Source organism: Apium graveolens, chromosome 1, assembly GCF_009905375.1.
Source record: "Apium graveolens cultivar Ventura chromosome 1, ASM990537v1, whole genome shotgun sequence".
Lineage (NCBI taxonomy): Eukaryota > Viridiplantae > Streptophyta > Magnoliopsida > Apiales > Apiaceae > Apium > Apium graveolens.
Window position 1 is genome coordinate 1918090 of NC_133647.1, and position 15310 is coordinate 1933399.

At 41.4% G+C, this 15310-nt stretch overlaps 2 protein-coding genes across 3 annotated transcripts; one reads left to right on the forward strand and one right to left on the reverse strand.

Annotated features, from left to right (window-relative positions):
- Positions 1 to 1373: 1373 nt before the first annotated feature.
- On the forward strand, positions 1374 to 3999 carry LOC141659376 (uncharacterized). 2 transcript variants are annotated; one of them, XM_074466226.1, is made up of 4 exons: positions 1374 to 1420; positions 1499 to 1559; positions 2625 to 3142; positions 3241 to 3999. In XM_074466226.1, exon 4 carries the CDS (start codon positions 3370 to 3372, stop codon positions 3796 to 3798), a length of 429 nt encoding a protein of 142 aa, XP_074322327.1. In that variant the 5' UTR covers positions 1374 to 1420; positions 1499 to 1559; positions 2625 to 3142; positions 3241 to 3369; the 3' UTR covers positions 3799 to 3999. The 2 variants fall into 2 exon arrangements, with proteins under 2 accessions (XP_074322327.1, XP_074322320.1); XM_074466219.1 differs by having other exon boundaries at positions 1420 to 1559.
- Positions 4000 to 5690: 1691 nt separating this feature from the next.
- LOC141724931 (uncharacterized) lies at positions 5691 to 6614 on the reverse strand. Its single transcript, XM_074527249.1, has one exon. The coding sequence runs from the start codon at positions 6612 to 6614 to the stop codon at positions 5691 to 5693; it is 924 nt and encodes a 307-aa protein (XP_074383350.1).
- Between the last annotated feature and the right edge of the window lie 8696 nt (positions 6615 to 15310).

The window sequence follows — 15310 nt, forward strand, 5'->3', positions numbered from 1 at the left end:
ATTAATTAATTTCGTAATTAATTAATAAGGGAAAAATCAGCTATTGAGAAGAGTCCCGATAAGGATATAAATCCTTATAGATTAGCCTCAAGGGGACCTAAAAGGATAAGGAATCAGCTTCCTACTTCCTAGGACTCCTAAGTCTATTCTAATTATGAGACTTGCCCACCAGGTCTCCTATACCAAGTCCAATTCAAGGACTCCCAACATCTATATAAGGGGCCTCACCCCACAAATCAGAACTACGTTTTTTGGCTTGATTCTCTAAATCACAGAGATACGTAGGCATCTCGTAAAGGCAGAATTAAGCTACGATACACGAGAGCAGCCATTAAAGGCCTTGAGCTCCCGAATCTTAGTAATAAATACAGCAAATAATAACCTTAGTTTTTTATCCATAACAAATAATTAGAATTTTGAATTTAATAATAATAATAACTCTAAAATTAAGTTTAGGGTTGGAGGCCTAATAGCTCTTACCTATATAATATCTTTTTCTAATAGAATTAGGGTTACACGTTTTATTTGATAAAACATAAACCCTAGAACTTGAAGAGAAATAGAGAGAGCAAGAAGGCGGCCTCAAGAACGTGCTAGTACAGACCCGTCCTCCGGGCGATCATTCGTGTTGATACCTTCAAGGCGTAGATCTTCCAGCGACGGGCTACGTGGTGATCATTCAAGACCTCCGTCTTTCCATTAACGTAAAACTTCTTAAGGTAAACATACTGAACTACGAATTAAATATTATTTTCGCATGGATCCTGCGGAGGGTTTCGTTATTTTAAGATTTAAATTTACGTTTTCGTTGCGTTTATGTGCTAAAACCCTTCAGATAAGATTATAGGATAATAGGTAGTTATTAGATAGAAAAAAAGGAAACTAAAATCTCTCCTCTCCCTCTTACAAACCCCTGTCTCTCCTTTTCTCCCCCCATTTCACCCCGTTCTTTTTTTGTCTGATCAATCCTCTTTCGCCCCTCTGCCTTCGGCCTTGCTCCTTCTTCCCCCTTCTTCTTTCTTTATTTTCTCTCTTTATTTATCTTCTTAAACCATTCAGTCAGGTTGTTGTGCCTTAATATCTATTCCTAGTCTAAAGTAGCCAAATCCCATTACAAGTGATAGTCTCTCTCTATTTATAGTGGGGGTTGTTGGGCCTCTTTAGTAGATTGGGCTTAATATTGGGCCTCTGTCCTGATATTGGGTCTGTGGCCCGACAATAGTCCCCCTTGAGTAACAAATGGCTTTTTATTTTGCTGATTGGGTTTTTTCAACTTTCAATGATGTCGGCCCGTTTTGCTTGCTTTTATTTCATTCTCTTTTTATTTTTTTTGTTTTTTTTATTTTATTTTTTGCTGCCTCTTCATATTTCTGCTTTTTAAATTGCAACTGCTCCATCTTAGGATTGTAGTATCTTCTTGGTAAGCCAAAGGTTTTTCCTTTACTTCTTTTCTTTAGAATTTTTTGCTTTAAATATCTGCGTTTGTTTTTTCTTGCAGAGTGTTGGACCTTTTAGCGGATTTCTCGAAGAAGGAGTTTTCGTTGATTTTCCGCTTTGAGGTATACAAATCTTCCCTTTTTCCTATTATTCTTTTAGTTTCTTCATTTAGTCGTCGCTATGAGTTGTGGGTCTAAGTTTGTCGAGGAAGGAGGTAGTAGTTCTTCCAATGGGTCCGAGAATACCTTTAGTGGTTTGGGTTCTCTTAACCGTGCGTCTGTTCCTTTATCTGCCTCTGGGGATTTTTCTTCCTTTGGGGTTGATTTTGGGGATAATAGCTTAGTAAAAGAGGAGGTCGTCGGAGATGCCTTAAAGGTAGAAGGTACCGGTGACTCTGTTAATGTTTTCGATTCCGATGTGGGAGCGTTGGTATCTGGTAATCGGGAAAGGTATTTTAGGTCTCAGAAGCCTTATAATGCTCGAAGTATTTATCACAAAGTTGCCTTGAACCTTGAAGTGTTGTCTGGGTATTGTTGTTTTTCGGATGGTTATTTAGTGTATCCTCCGGGTCATAGAGATAGGATGTGGGACCCTCGTGGAGGCTTGCAATCGATACCGGACCTATGGTTTACTTATGAATTTAGATTGCCTATGCACCCTTTTTTCCTTCGAGTGTTGAAGACTTTAGACTGTGGGATTGGTCAAATATCTCCTAACTTGGTTTTACAAATAAACGGGGTTATAGCTCACTGTTGTGAACTTGAGATAGAGCCCAGTTTGGACTTGCTCTGTTCTTTATATCAGTTGAAGTCTACGGGGGCACAAATATACTTTAATGCGAAGCCTGAGTGCCCAAAGTTATTCAGTTCTCCTTCGTCAAACTCTGGATGGCATTCGAAGGGGGCATGGTATGGAGGTCACGAGTTGGCTGAGGTGGCCCCATGGTCTCGCTTATCACCTGAGATATTGAAGGTTTGGAGTGAAAGTGGGTCCCAGACGACAGCTGATTTAGCTGGATTTTGTGGGAGAGCTTCTCAGTATACGGCTTCGTTTTTTTCGGATGTTCGATTTTTGTGTTACCATAGTCGTAAGCATTAGCGGTTTTTTGTTTGTTATCTTGTGTATTTTGTTTGCCTGAGTATTTTGATTTCTTGGCTACTTGTTTTTAACGTTTTCTTTTATTACAGTTTCAGGTCCCAAACTTCGACTACTGGTTAATCCTCAACTGAAAATGCCTTCTGAAAGTGTTATGCGCTTGTTGGCGAAGAAGAAGTCTTGTGTTAGTGCTGCTGGAGGTGAAAGCAGCATGGAGGCTGGGGCCGGGTCGTGTGAGAAGGCTGTTGCCGGTGGAGATGCTAAGGAACCAAAGGTGGATTTAGGGTTATCTGAGAAGGGGTCTCTGGGAGAAAGTGTTGTGAAGGAGAAGAAAAGACATCGGGAGTATAGTTCCTCGAGGTCTCATCATCACAAGAAGCATAAGGATTCAGGTAAGATTGTGATTATCGAGGATAGCGACAAGATGTCTCTGGACCCATCCTTGTCGAAGGTTGATGCAGCTGCTGTGAGTATGGGCCCGTTGGAAATGTTAAAGATTGGTAAATGAGGAGAGGAAGAGAATGCCTTAGTTGTTGGAGCTGTTGATGGTAAGCCTTCGGGGGCTTCGAGCTCAAGGGCTTTAGCTGCTTGTAGGAGCTATGCAGCGAAGGTATATTTGATTTCTCATTCTCTTTTTTTTTTACTTTATTCATTCTGTTGTTTTTCATTTATTTTTTAATTTGATCTTCCTGTTTGTGTTTGTGCTAGATTATCTCTGAGCTTGACAAAGTTGAGGGAGGAGAATTGTTTTTGGATATTTCTGAATTGGAGAAGGCTCGCAAGGAGGTTGAGGAGTTGAAGAAGGAGAAAGGATGCTTAGAAACCCAGCTGTCCGAGATGACTCGTGCTCAAGAGACTTCGAGTGCGAAGATTTCTAGCTTGATGAATGAAAACATGAGTCTTTCGAATGAGTGTAACTCGTTGTCGTGTACAGAGAAGGAGCAAGTTGTTGGTTTGGCCGAGGCTGACGGGAAAATTGCTAAACTCAAGGTTGAGTATGGGGAGGAACTACAGGCTGTGGTCCAAGCTAGGGACGAGCTGAAAAAGGAGCTTTCGGAAGTCAAGGCTTCACTATCTCGGTTGGAGGACGAGTCTTTGCAGTTATTTGAGGAGGGCTACTGCGAGTGTGTGAAGCGTTTTGAGGCCCGAGGTGTCGACGTGGCTTCAGAGCGCTGGGAAGATTATCTAAGGGATGAGCAGAGTCGCGTCCGCCAAGCTGTTGGGACGTCGTCAAATGTTCTTGACCCTATTGTGGCCAAAGACTGATATATTTTTTATTCTCCCATTTGGGTATGCCCAAACATCTTTATGTGTAACTTAAGTTTTTTTGCACATACTCTTGTTTTTGGAGTTTAAACGATTTTTGGAAGACTTTGATTGTCTTGGTCTTGGAGAATTTGATTTTTCCTGGTGGATCCAATGACCGATTGTCTGTTTAATGAATGATTTTAGTTTGTTTTGTTTTTATGATCATCGAAATCGTGTTAACTTTATTGGATTTTAGCTTTTAGTTTATCTGTCGAATTTCCTTTCGAGTGTTTTGTCGATACGTTGCTCTTTTTGTTATGTCGTATTTTTGCGTTGTGGTTTTTTAATCTTCTTTCTGTTGTCGTGTATTTTTTAGTTGATTATACGTCGTTGTTGTGTCTACATTTGGACATGTGGAGGATTTTCGTATGCGTCCTTGTAATAAGAAGAAAGAACGTAGAAGAAGATAACTTAGTTGCATGAGAGAATTTTTGGAAATGGCAGTCCTCGGAGATTCATACCGATTACGAGCTCTCAAAGTTTCTGAAGTAGATAATCATAGCCTATCATAATTGTAGTCATATTTGGTTTTGAAGAAGTTGTTTTGTTTCTTCTATTTATTTTTATTTTTTTTCGTTGGGGAAGAGACATCTTTGGGTTTTTTACTTCGGATTTCTGTTTCATAGTGTCACCTCTATTATCATATATGCAATATGTAGGACATTGAAATGAAACGTAGAGACGTGAGTGATACTTGATTAATTGCAATATAACTTTTTCGATGATTTTGGAGGTTCACGGAGACTCACAATTGTTGAGTTCTCGTGGGGTTGTAGTCTTGAGAGCTGAGCAGAGATTATAACTTATCATAAATTAAAAAGAGGTGAAGTGGAGATTCTAGTATAGCTTCGTGGATTCATGGATAATATTTTTTGAGGTGGGACGCGTTCCAAGTGTTTGAAACGGGAGAACCGTCGAGGTGACTGAGAAGAAAAGTCCCCGGCCTGACGACCTTTACGATCTTGTAGGGCCCTTCCCAAGGAGAGGATAGTTTACTCTCTTTGCTGGGCATTGACACTGCTGCTTCTCTTAGGATAAGGTCGTTGACACCCAATGTTTTTGGCCTGACTTTGGAGTTGAAGTACTTTGCTGTACGCTCCTGATACTTAGCGACTTTGAGATGAGTTGAGTCTCTAAGTTCTTCTACGAGGTCACAATTCGCGCGAAGCCCAGCTGAGGATTCTTGCGGATCGAAGTTCTGAAGTCTGAAGGAGTTCAGGCTTATCTCGATAGGTAGGACGACCTATGTGCCATACGCTATTTTAAAAGGAGTTTGTCTTGTCGAGGTTCGTGGTGTCGTTCGATAACTCCATAAGACGTTTGGAAGCTCGTCGACCCACAGTCTATCAGCTTCTGCCAATCTTTTCTTAATGCCTTGAAATATTATTTTGTTTGTTATTTTGACTTGGCCATTACATTGAGGATAGGCCATAGAAGCTTTGCAGTGTTGGATCTTGAGTTATTCTAAAGTTTTTTCAATTTCACTTCCTACGAACTGCGTGCCGTTGTCGGTGACGATTATGCGAGGAACCCCGAACCTAAAAACAATGTCTTCCATGAAGAAGTTGATGACATCGATCTCTCTGATGCGAGCAAGTGGCTTGGCTTCCACCCACTTGGTGTGGTAGTCAATGGCCACTATTATGAATTTCTTCTGACCTGTGCTCTTTGGTAATGGGCCCACGAGGTCCATACCCCACATGTAGAAGGGACAGGGTGATGTGATTGATGAGAGCTTGGTGGGAGGCCTTTGTGGCACGGAGCCGAAGAGTTGACAGGGTTTGCATTTCCTAACAAAGTTTTCACAATCTTGCCTCATAGATGGCCAATAGAAGCCATATCGTAGGATTTTAAAGGCTAGATTTTTCCCCCAGATGCTCTCCGTATATTCTTGTGTGAACTTCGATCATGGCTAGAGTTGCCTCTTCTTCTCCCACGCACTTGAGTAATGGTGCTGTTAGCGATCTTCTAAAAAGTTGATTGTTCTCGAGGCAGTAATTCCTCGCTTTGTAGGCTATTTTTCTTTTGTCGCTTTCTGTCATTTCTAGTAAGCAGCCCTCAATATATTGGATTATTGGAGTTCGCCAGTCCTGCGGAGGTGAGACGCAATTTACGTCTGTCGAGGTTATAGCGATTGACGAGTGTGTTAAGATTTTGACGTATACTGGAGCTTGATGAAGTGAAGTGTCCGAAGTTGTGAGCCTTGACAAAGCGTCTGCCCAATGATTTATGGATCTGTCGATGCGACTTAGGGTCCACGAGAAGAATGAGCTTAACAGGCCTTTCACAATAGTTGCATATGATGCCATTCTATTGTTGATGGTTCTGTACTCTCCAAGAATTTGCTTAATGACGAGCTGGGAGTCTCCGAAGATGTCAATGACTTGGACTTCGAGGTGCTGAGCCAATTGGAGGCCTGCTATGAGAGCCTCGTATTCTGCCTCGTTATTGGTGACGTTGAATGAGAATTTGATTGCTTGTTGTACTTTGAAACCCTCAGGGCTCGTCAAGATGACACCTGCTCCTCCCGAGTCGACTATGGATGATCCATCTACGAAGAGAGACCAGGGTTTTTTACTTCCGCTAATATTTACCTCACCATCCTCGGGGTCTGCGAAGTTGCATTCGACTACGAAATCTGAGAGAGCCTGAGATCTGGTTGACGCCCGCGGGATGAACTCGATGTTGAACTGACTGAGCTCAATGGTCCAAGCGGCTAATCTTCCTGATATGTCTGGTCGATGTAGAATTTTGCGAAGGGGCTGGTTAGTCATTACACTAATCAGTCATCCTTAAAAATAATGTCGAAGTTTTCTGCTCGAAACCACCCGGGCAAAAATTAATTTTTCGGCTTTGGAGTATCTAACCTCAGCATCTTTGAGCATATGACTTATATAGTATATGGGGCGTTGCTCTGAGGCAACCTCCTTGACGAGAACGGAGGCCACTGTAGATTTCGAAGCTGAGAGGTAGATTTTTAATGGCTCACAGGGAGTGGCTTTTGTTAAAATTGGTGGTGATGCCAAGAAGGTCTTGATGTCTTGGAAGCATTTATCACATTCACTATTCCAGACAAACTTGTTTGACTTTGAGGCGTTTTTATTATTTCAAACATGGGCAAGCATCTCTTGGAAGACTGTGGAATGAAATGTCGTAACGCCGTTATGGAACCTGTGAGGCTTTGAAGATCTTTCAAACTTCTAGGTGTCGGGAGCTCTTCGATAGCCTTAACTTGAGATGGGTCTGCCTCAATTCCTCGTTTTGTCAACAGGTACCCCAGGAATTTGCCTCCTGTGAGGCCGAAGGAGCATTTAGCAGGATTTAGGCGCATCTTATTTTTCTGATCCTCGTAAAAGTTTCCACGAGGTCATTTATATGATCTGAAGTCTTTACAGATTTAACGATCATATCGTCAACGTATATCTGAACATTACGCCCAATATGGGGTGCAAAGATTGTGTCCATTGTTTTTTGAAATGTTGCCCCCGCATTGAGTAGGCCGAAAGGTAAAACTGTGTAGCCAAAAATGCCTCTGTGAGTTATGAAGGCTGTGTGGTCTTGATCTTCCTCAGCTAGCTTGATCTGATTATAACCTGCGAAGGCGTCCATGAATGATAGCATTTTGTGGCCTGTTGTTGAGTCAATAAGCTGGTCAATGTTGGGCAAAGGGTAAAAATCCTTCGGACAAGCTCTGTTGAGTTCAGAGTAGTCAATGCATATTCGCTACTTGCCGTTGCTTTTCTTGACCAGGACGGCGTTGGCTATCCACTTGGGGAATTGGACCTCCTTAATAAAACCTGTTGTTAAGAGTCTATCGATTTCTGTGTTTATAGCCTCCTGTTTTTCTAGCGAAAATCCCTTTTTTCTGCTTAACAGGTCGAAACCCCAGAGCTATGTTGAGCCTGTGAACTGCAATATCTTCGGGTATACCTGGCATGTCTTTAGGATCCTACGCGAAGATGTTAGCGAACTGATGAAGTATACAAATGAGCTGATCTTTGTTGGGTGCAGGTAAATTTGCCCCTATCTTCACAGTCTTATCAACGGAGCCTTCGTAGAGTTCGATCTCTTGTAAGTCTTCGTTTGGTTCGCAGCTTGTTGGCTTAGGGGTCTCTAAGAGTTTTCTTGGATCGACCTCTATGAACTGATGGACCTCAGCAATAGTTGAGTTTTGCTTTTTTTGGAATAGAGTTGCCCAAGTAACATTGTCGAGATATACGTTGATCTCCACATACTTCCCCAACCCTAAATTCTGTGGGGAATTTCATTTTTAAATGAGCGATTGACGTGATTGCTTTGAGGGGACCGATTGTGGTTCGTCCGATGATGGCATTAAAACTTGAGATAACGTTAACCACATGGAATTTGACTACACGCCATATCTGACAAGGTGGGGGGATCCAAAAAGGACTGGCAAGTCAATGACACCTACAAGCTTAACTTCGTTTCACGTGATACCATAGAGAGGTGTTCCTTTGGCTGTATTGAGTTTTCTGTCGCCCAAGTCCATTCTAGAGTAGGCACTGTAGTATAGGATATCTACTGAACTTCCATTATCCACAAGAATTTTCTTGACTGTGTTAGTGCCCACCTTGGTTGTTATGATAAGGGCATCCTGATGATCCTCAATGATGTCGTCTGTGTAGTCTTCATCTGAGAAAGAGATGACAGGGGTTGGGTCTCTTCAAGGCCTCTTGGTCTCGATTCTACAAACGTCTCGCGCATATAGTTTTTTCGAATTGTTCGAGGATCCTCCTGCAGAATAGCCTCCTGAGATAACGTCGATTACTCTATCCGGGTCATGGTGCTGATGTCTTCGAGACTGGGTGGTTATTGCATAGTGGGCCAATTGTCCACTACGCACCTTGTCTTCGATGAGATTTGTTAATTGTAAGCACTGTTCAGTCTCATGACCTGTGTCTTCATGAAATTCGCAATATTTATTGCTTGGAGGCCTATTGGGATTCATGGGCCTCGGGGGTCTGTAGTTAGGACTGTTTTCAGAACCGCAAGTATCGTGGCCTTATCCGTATTTAGTTTGATTGGCTCTGGATAATCTCTGTCCCTTGTAGTCAACTACTTAGCTTCCCTACCCTCGGAATTCTCTGCTCTTCGCTCGTAGGACCTTTGGTAACTTCGAGCTATTGGGAAAGCTCTTGAACCTCTTGGACCTCGAGGCTTTTCAGTCTCTTGTTGGCTTTTGTAGCTTCTTTTATCATACTCGTGGGATCTTCGAGGACTTCGCTCATATCTTGGCCTCGGGGAGCGAGAGTGCTGGATACTGCCTACAGCTTCTTGAAGAGTCAATCTATGCTCAATAATTTTGATCGCTGATTGCAACGTTTTAGGTTCTTTCTCAAAGAGTTCTTCGAGGAGCTGGTTGTGTCGTGTCTTGTCAATTCCAGCTATGAGATAATTAACCGCCAGAGGGTCGGCTAAGTCTGTTATCTCAGCTATGTGGGCTCTGAAACGAGTCAGGTATGCTCATAGACTCTCGTTTGCGTGTTGATAGACTATAATCAACGAGGCTGTGATTTTTTCTCCTTTCTTATTACTTGAGAAGCGAGTCTTAAACTTACTTTTCAAAATTTTCCATGAATCAATTGATCGAGGTGGAAAGTTGTTGAACCAATTTAGGGCCGTATCCTTAAGACAGGTAGAGAAGAAGCGACATCTAGCCGTCTCTGAATGGCCGAAGAAATCCATTCTACCATCAAAGATATTGATGAAGTCTGACGGGTCTGTGGATCCGTCAAAGGAGTCAATGAGGGGCACTTTCAGATCCCTATTTATTTTAGCATTTTCAATTTTGACTGAGAGAGGGCTTTCAGAGGCCATTTCGCTACCCCCACTTTGGGATCTGATGTAATTCTTAAGCAAGGACAAGTCATCTGCTAGTTTTGATAATTCTGATGTTCGATGACGTTTCGAGTCATCTGCTACCCCCATTTATATACAATCAACCCATGTGACTGTGTTGTCACTGTCAACTGCTCTTTTTGAATCTTGATCATCCGTCTGAGCTTTAAGGATCATCCGTCGGGTGCCTTGTTGATCATCCGTCGGGAGTCTTTTTGATCATCCGTCGGGAGTCTTTTTGACACTTAAATCTATTTCATTTATACAGAATTACAAGACATCTTCAATTTACAATTGAATCAACCCATTCTGCATATCAATCTAGTAGCCAAAGTGACACTAAGAATCCTACAGAATCTAACTTACAAATGACTGTAGTGTTTACAGGAATGTGCTACATGACTTATTATTACACAAGCTACACTCTCGATGGATGATTTAGAGATCATCCGTCGGGACTATAATTGATCATCGTCGGGAGTCATTTTAATCATCCGTCGAGAGATACAATTTCACTTAGTAAAATCTACTAAGGTGTTTTGACTTATCATCAAACAAACAACATATTCATAACACTAAATATCTATTGGTTTGCTTAAGATTCTCAACACTAACCCTATCTAGAATTAACTTATCATCTTTAACTTTCTTTAGTTCTACTTTAAGGTCTTCGATATCAAGCAGTGTACATCTTAGTGTAGTACTCACGTTTCTATACACTTCTTTTACGACATCATGTTGTTCAATGCATTCCTTTGTATTACATCGTGCCTTAAGATAGTGATGAGAAACAGCATTTCCATACACTATGACAGTCTGCCTGAAGGTGACACAGTGTTCATTCTCACACAAGTTATCTGGAGTTAAAGCGCGAATAGTTGGAAATGTTACCTGAGAAGAAGAATATGCCATCAATGCTAGATTTCCATATTGCTCTTCTTCATCATCAGTTTCATCCCGGCTTTTCCCTTCAGCAATATAAGATTTCACTGGGTACTTCCTTGAGCTACCTGAGTCTTTCTTCTAATAAGCTTTGCCTTTATCCCTTGCTTGTTGGGGCTTCCTACATTCAGTGGCAAAGTGCCCAACCTCGTCACAGTTATAGCATCTGAACTTGCTTCTGTCAACCATCCTTGTCTTGTAACCTGATCCAGAAGATGAACTTGACCTATGTCCACGATTGCTGCTTCCAGAACCCCTAAAGCCTTATTTCCTTCTAAACCTAATATTAATGAACATCCCTGCTAGGTTGGCCATAGTAGGATCTTCCATGCTTTGCAGCTCTTCAGTGGTGTAATAGTCACTTGGATTCCCAGAGAGGTTTCCATCATCAATCTCAGCTTCAAAGAGCGTTTCAGCTCTAGACTTAGGTTTTTCAACAGTAATGTCCATCTCTTTGACTTCACTGGCTACAAGAACAGTTGTCTTGAGTAGATCAACATTCTTGCTATCAACTGTACCACCACCATAGATGATCTTCCTTTGTTCCTGCTCCATCTCATGAGTCTTCAGCTTACCATACAACTTCTTAAGTGTCATGGTTTCAAAGTCAACACGATCACGAACAGATGAAGCCTTGTTCTCTAGATGGTGAGGTAGGACAAGCATAAACTTCTTGTTGACTTCCCTCTGAGGATAAGTCTTGCCATGAATACTTAATTCATTTAACAGCTTGTTCAGTCTTTCAAAGACCTGAGTTATACTTTCTCCAGGCAAGGACTCAAATGCCTCATATTGCGAAGTCAATATATCCAATCGATTCTGCCTGACATCTTCAGTTCCTTCCATAAGCAGTTCTATGGTTTCCCATATGTGCCTTGCACTCTCACAAACCATAATTTGGTGACTCATGTCATCATCCATAAAATCCACCAAAATAAGCTATAGGCCTTCATCCAGAGCTACCAATTCTTTGTCATGTGCACTCCATTCAGCTTCAGGACATGACATTCTCATATTAGGCAACTCCGGATGATCCTTCATCGGCACATGTCTTCTTTCTCGTAATATCCTCATATACTCTGGATTTGACGCCCGAATATATAAAAGCATTTTCTTCTTTCATAGATTATATCTTGATTTATCGAACTGAGGAACCTTGATACTACTAACTTTCTAAGAACTCATCTTTTCAGATCTGGAAAAAATTCGCAATATACCGTCTCAAAATACGATAACCCAGTCAGTCAATAACACCAAACTAGTCAAGTCAAAACCAACAAACCCAAATCATATCTACACACCGAAAGCACTCCCAAACTCCGTACAACCAAAATCAACAACAAAACTTGCTAATCTAACGGATCAGATCTGTATATCGATCAACAAGCTCTAATACCAATTGTTAGGTACAAAAGGTACATACAGAGGGGGGTGAATGTATGTTCTTTGTTTTCTAAAATTAATCGCAGTGAAATATCAAATCTAAAACGAAATAATCACACAAAGAGATTCGGGATAATATTCTTTTTATTCAAAAGTATAATTACCCGGAGGTTTGTTTACAACTTCAAATACAAAGATTCGAAGCAACAATTATAAAAAGAACCAATACAATCTTCTATCAATCTAGGGTTCTTCTTATCACTCTAAAAATATATGGCTCCTTCACCAAATAATAATTAACACACACAAGGAGGCTACAAATAATAAGTGTTACAATTTGTAAGATTTTAATGAGGTGTGAATTAAATTGGGCAGCACTTCTCTCCTTAATTTCATTAAATGAAATGAACCAACTCTCCAAGAAAAAAATTCTGCAGAGCTTTATTAGAGTAATTGCAGAGAAGTGTTGAAAATCAATCTGCTATAAATTGATTTTGTAGAAGGTGAATTATAGGAGAGATAAAGGAGGCTACGTGGCTCAATAATATCCAAGTATTCAAATTTGTAACAGCTGCACTTTTAATCTCTGGCGACCAGAAGTATAAAATTGACTTAGAAATTATTTTGCAACAGGTCTATGGCGACCACATGTGAGCAGAATTTTACTTAGAATTTTTAAGCTGCAATTTTCTTTCTGTAGCGACTAGCAATATATAGTAGAGAGCACCTGCCTTAGAAATATTTTGCACAACTCAATTTCTGTGGCGACTACAAGGTAGCCGCCTTTTTACTTGGCCTCAATTTTCACCTAAGGCGACCTGAAGGAAGCAGAGGAGGAGTACTTATTCATTTTGTTGATAAATAGAGTAACCAAAACCAAGGCTGCATGCATGTCTTATTCGGACAGGAGTAAACAACAAGCAGGAGAGGAGAATGTGTGATGCACTCGAAACAAATCCACCTCTTGGTCGCCCCACTGCAATTGCACGCGCGCGTCAGGAATAGAGGAAGCCGAAAACACAACTGCACTTTCTGATTTCTTGACTTAGATTTCTGCCACTCAGGGTCCCACCACGTGGGAGTTGCATATTGCAGTGTTTTCTTTGAATTAAACTAGGGTCTTTCATTGATTTCTTTTGTGTCTCAGCTGCGGGACCCGCCATGTGTGTCTACAAACAACAGCTACCCTTCTCTTGTTGTTTACTAGTCCCTCGTCCCAAAATAATCTCGTCGTTTTAATTTTTCGTACGGTTCATGTTAAGTGATTAGTCATGAGTGATTTTGTTGGATTCGTATTTATGAGTATTTTAATACAATGAAGTTTTTATATTTAATACTAATACGAAATTAAAGATATTAACAATCAAAAGTGTGCATTAGCAAATATGTCCAACACAAATGGGAAACGTTTTTAGGAACGGAGTGAGTATTATTTTTGCAATTCAGACTTCGTCCTGTCCCACCACGAGCAGCTATGTACTAGTACAGTATTATTTTTGCAATTCAGACTTCGTCCTGTCCCACCACGAGCAGCTATGTACTACTCCTCTGTCCCTAAAATTGTTTCCTATTTGTGTTGTACACGTTTGCCAATGCACATTTTTTATTGTTAATATCTTTAATTTCGTATTAGTATTAAATATAAAAACTTTATTGTATTAAAGTACTTGATAGGGAATAAAATAAACCCTGATTGCGTAATTAATATCGCATTAATTGTAATAAAATTGGGTTGGTTGTTAATCCCATGATAAGAGGCCCAGGACCCTTGATAGGGGCCCAAAAATAGCCCATGAATATAATTATTGTTAAAATTAATTAGACCTAATACGATCCAATAACGAAGCCCAATTATAAAAGGGCCCAAAACCCTGAATATTAATTAATTTCATAATTAATTAATAATGGACAAATCAGTTGTTAAGATGAGTCCCAATGGGGATATAAATCCTTGTAGATTAGCCTCCAAGGGACCTAGAAGGATAAGGAATCAGTTTCCTACTATTTAGGACTCCTAAGTCCATTCTAATTCTGAGACTTGGCTACCAAGTCTCCTATACCAAGTCCAATTCAAGGACTCCTAACACCTATATAAGGGGTCTCACCCCCACCAATCAGAACTACGTTTTTTGGCTTGATTCTCTAATTCACAGAGATACGTAGGCATCTCGTAAAGGCAGAGTTAAGCTACGAAACACGAGGGCAGCCATTAAAGGCCTTGAGCTCCCGAACCTTAGCAATAAATATAGCAAACAATAATCTTAGTTTTTTATCCATAACATTTGGTGTCGTCTGTGGGAAGCACAACAACAACCATGGCGAGAACACGAAGAACAATTAGAGCTCTGGAGGAAGGAACACTATCGGGGACAACCCAGGTGATTTCGTCAACCGTGGAGATTCCTCCCCACTCAACTTATGCATCTACTCAAGGGGAAGCCCAGATAGGGGCAACTAACCTCAGCCACAAGGGACGACTCCCTCGACTATTGAAGGTACGAATCCTCAAGTTCAGCAAGTACATATACCTGTGAATTCTCGACCCGTCGGGTATGAATATTCAACCGTTGTTACTACTAACCCCCCTTATGGGATGCCCCTTTACCCCGAGGTTGGAGGAAGTGGACATGCTGGGCGAAGTAAAGCACGAGGGCAATCACCCCCCCTATATACGAGGTTTGGCTCCTATCCCCGAGGATCAGGAATTTTCTGGTCCATACACTGAGAGAGACTCCGAATCTTCGGACGATGAAGTGGCCCCAAAAAGGAGGCGTCCTGGCAAAGAGCTGATGGCCGATGGAAGACAACACCCTCAAAACACCCAAGGGGCGAATCCCCAAGAAGTGCAGGAAAGGATCAGGGCTCATGAGGCTGATATCCAAAGGCTGAGGCGCGACTTGGAGGCGCACCAGACCACTAGACCCCAGATACCCCCTAGAGGGAGAAATCCTCCTCCTATCATAGACCTGGATGGTCCGGTACGGAGAAGGGCTGTTATCCCAAGGACTGATCTGAGCAATCTTCTTCCCCTTGGAGATCCTGATGATCCTACTCCGCCCTTCACAGAAGAGATAATGAATGCCCATATCTCAAGGAAGTTCAAGATGCCAACTATCAAAGCCTATGATGGCACGGGAGACCCTGCTAATCATGTTAGAACGTTCTCTAATGCACTGTTGCTGCAACCCATGAATGACGCTATTAAGTATCGGGCATTCCCTCAAACCCTGTCGGGTATGGCTCAGAGGTGGTATAGTGTAATAACCCCAATTTTTGGGAAATTTTT

Coding starts and splice junctions, on each gene's coding strand:
- LOC141659376 (XM_074466226.1), top strand. CDS start 3,370: ATGACTCGTGCTCAAGAGACTTCGAGTGCGAAGATTTCTAGCTTGATG.
- LOC141724931 (XM_074527249.1), bottom strand. CDS start 6,614: ATGACTAACCAGCCCCTTCGCAAAATTCTACATCGACCAGACATATCA.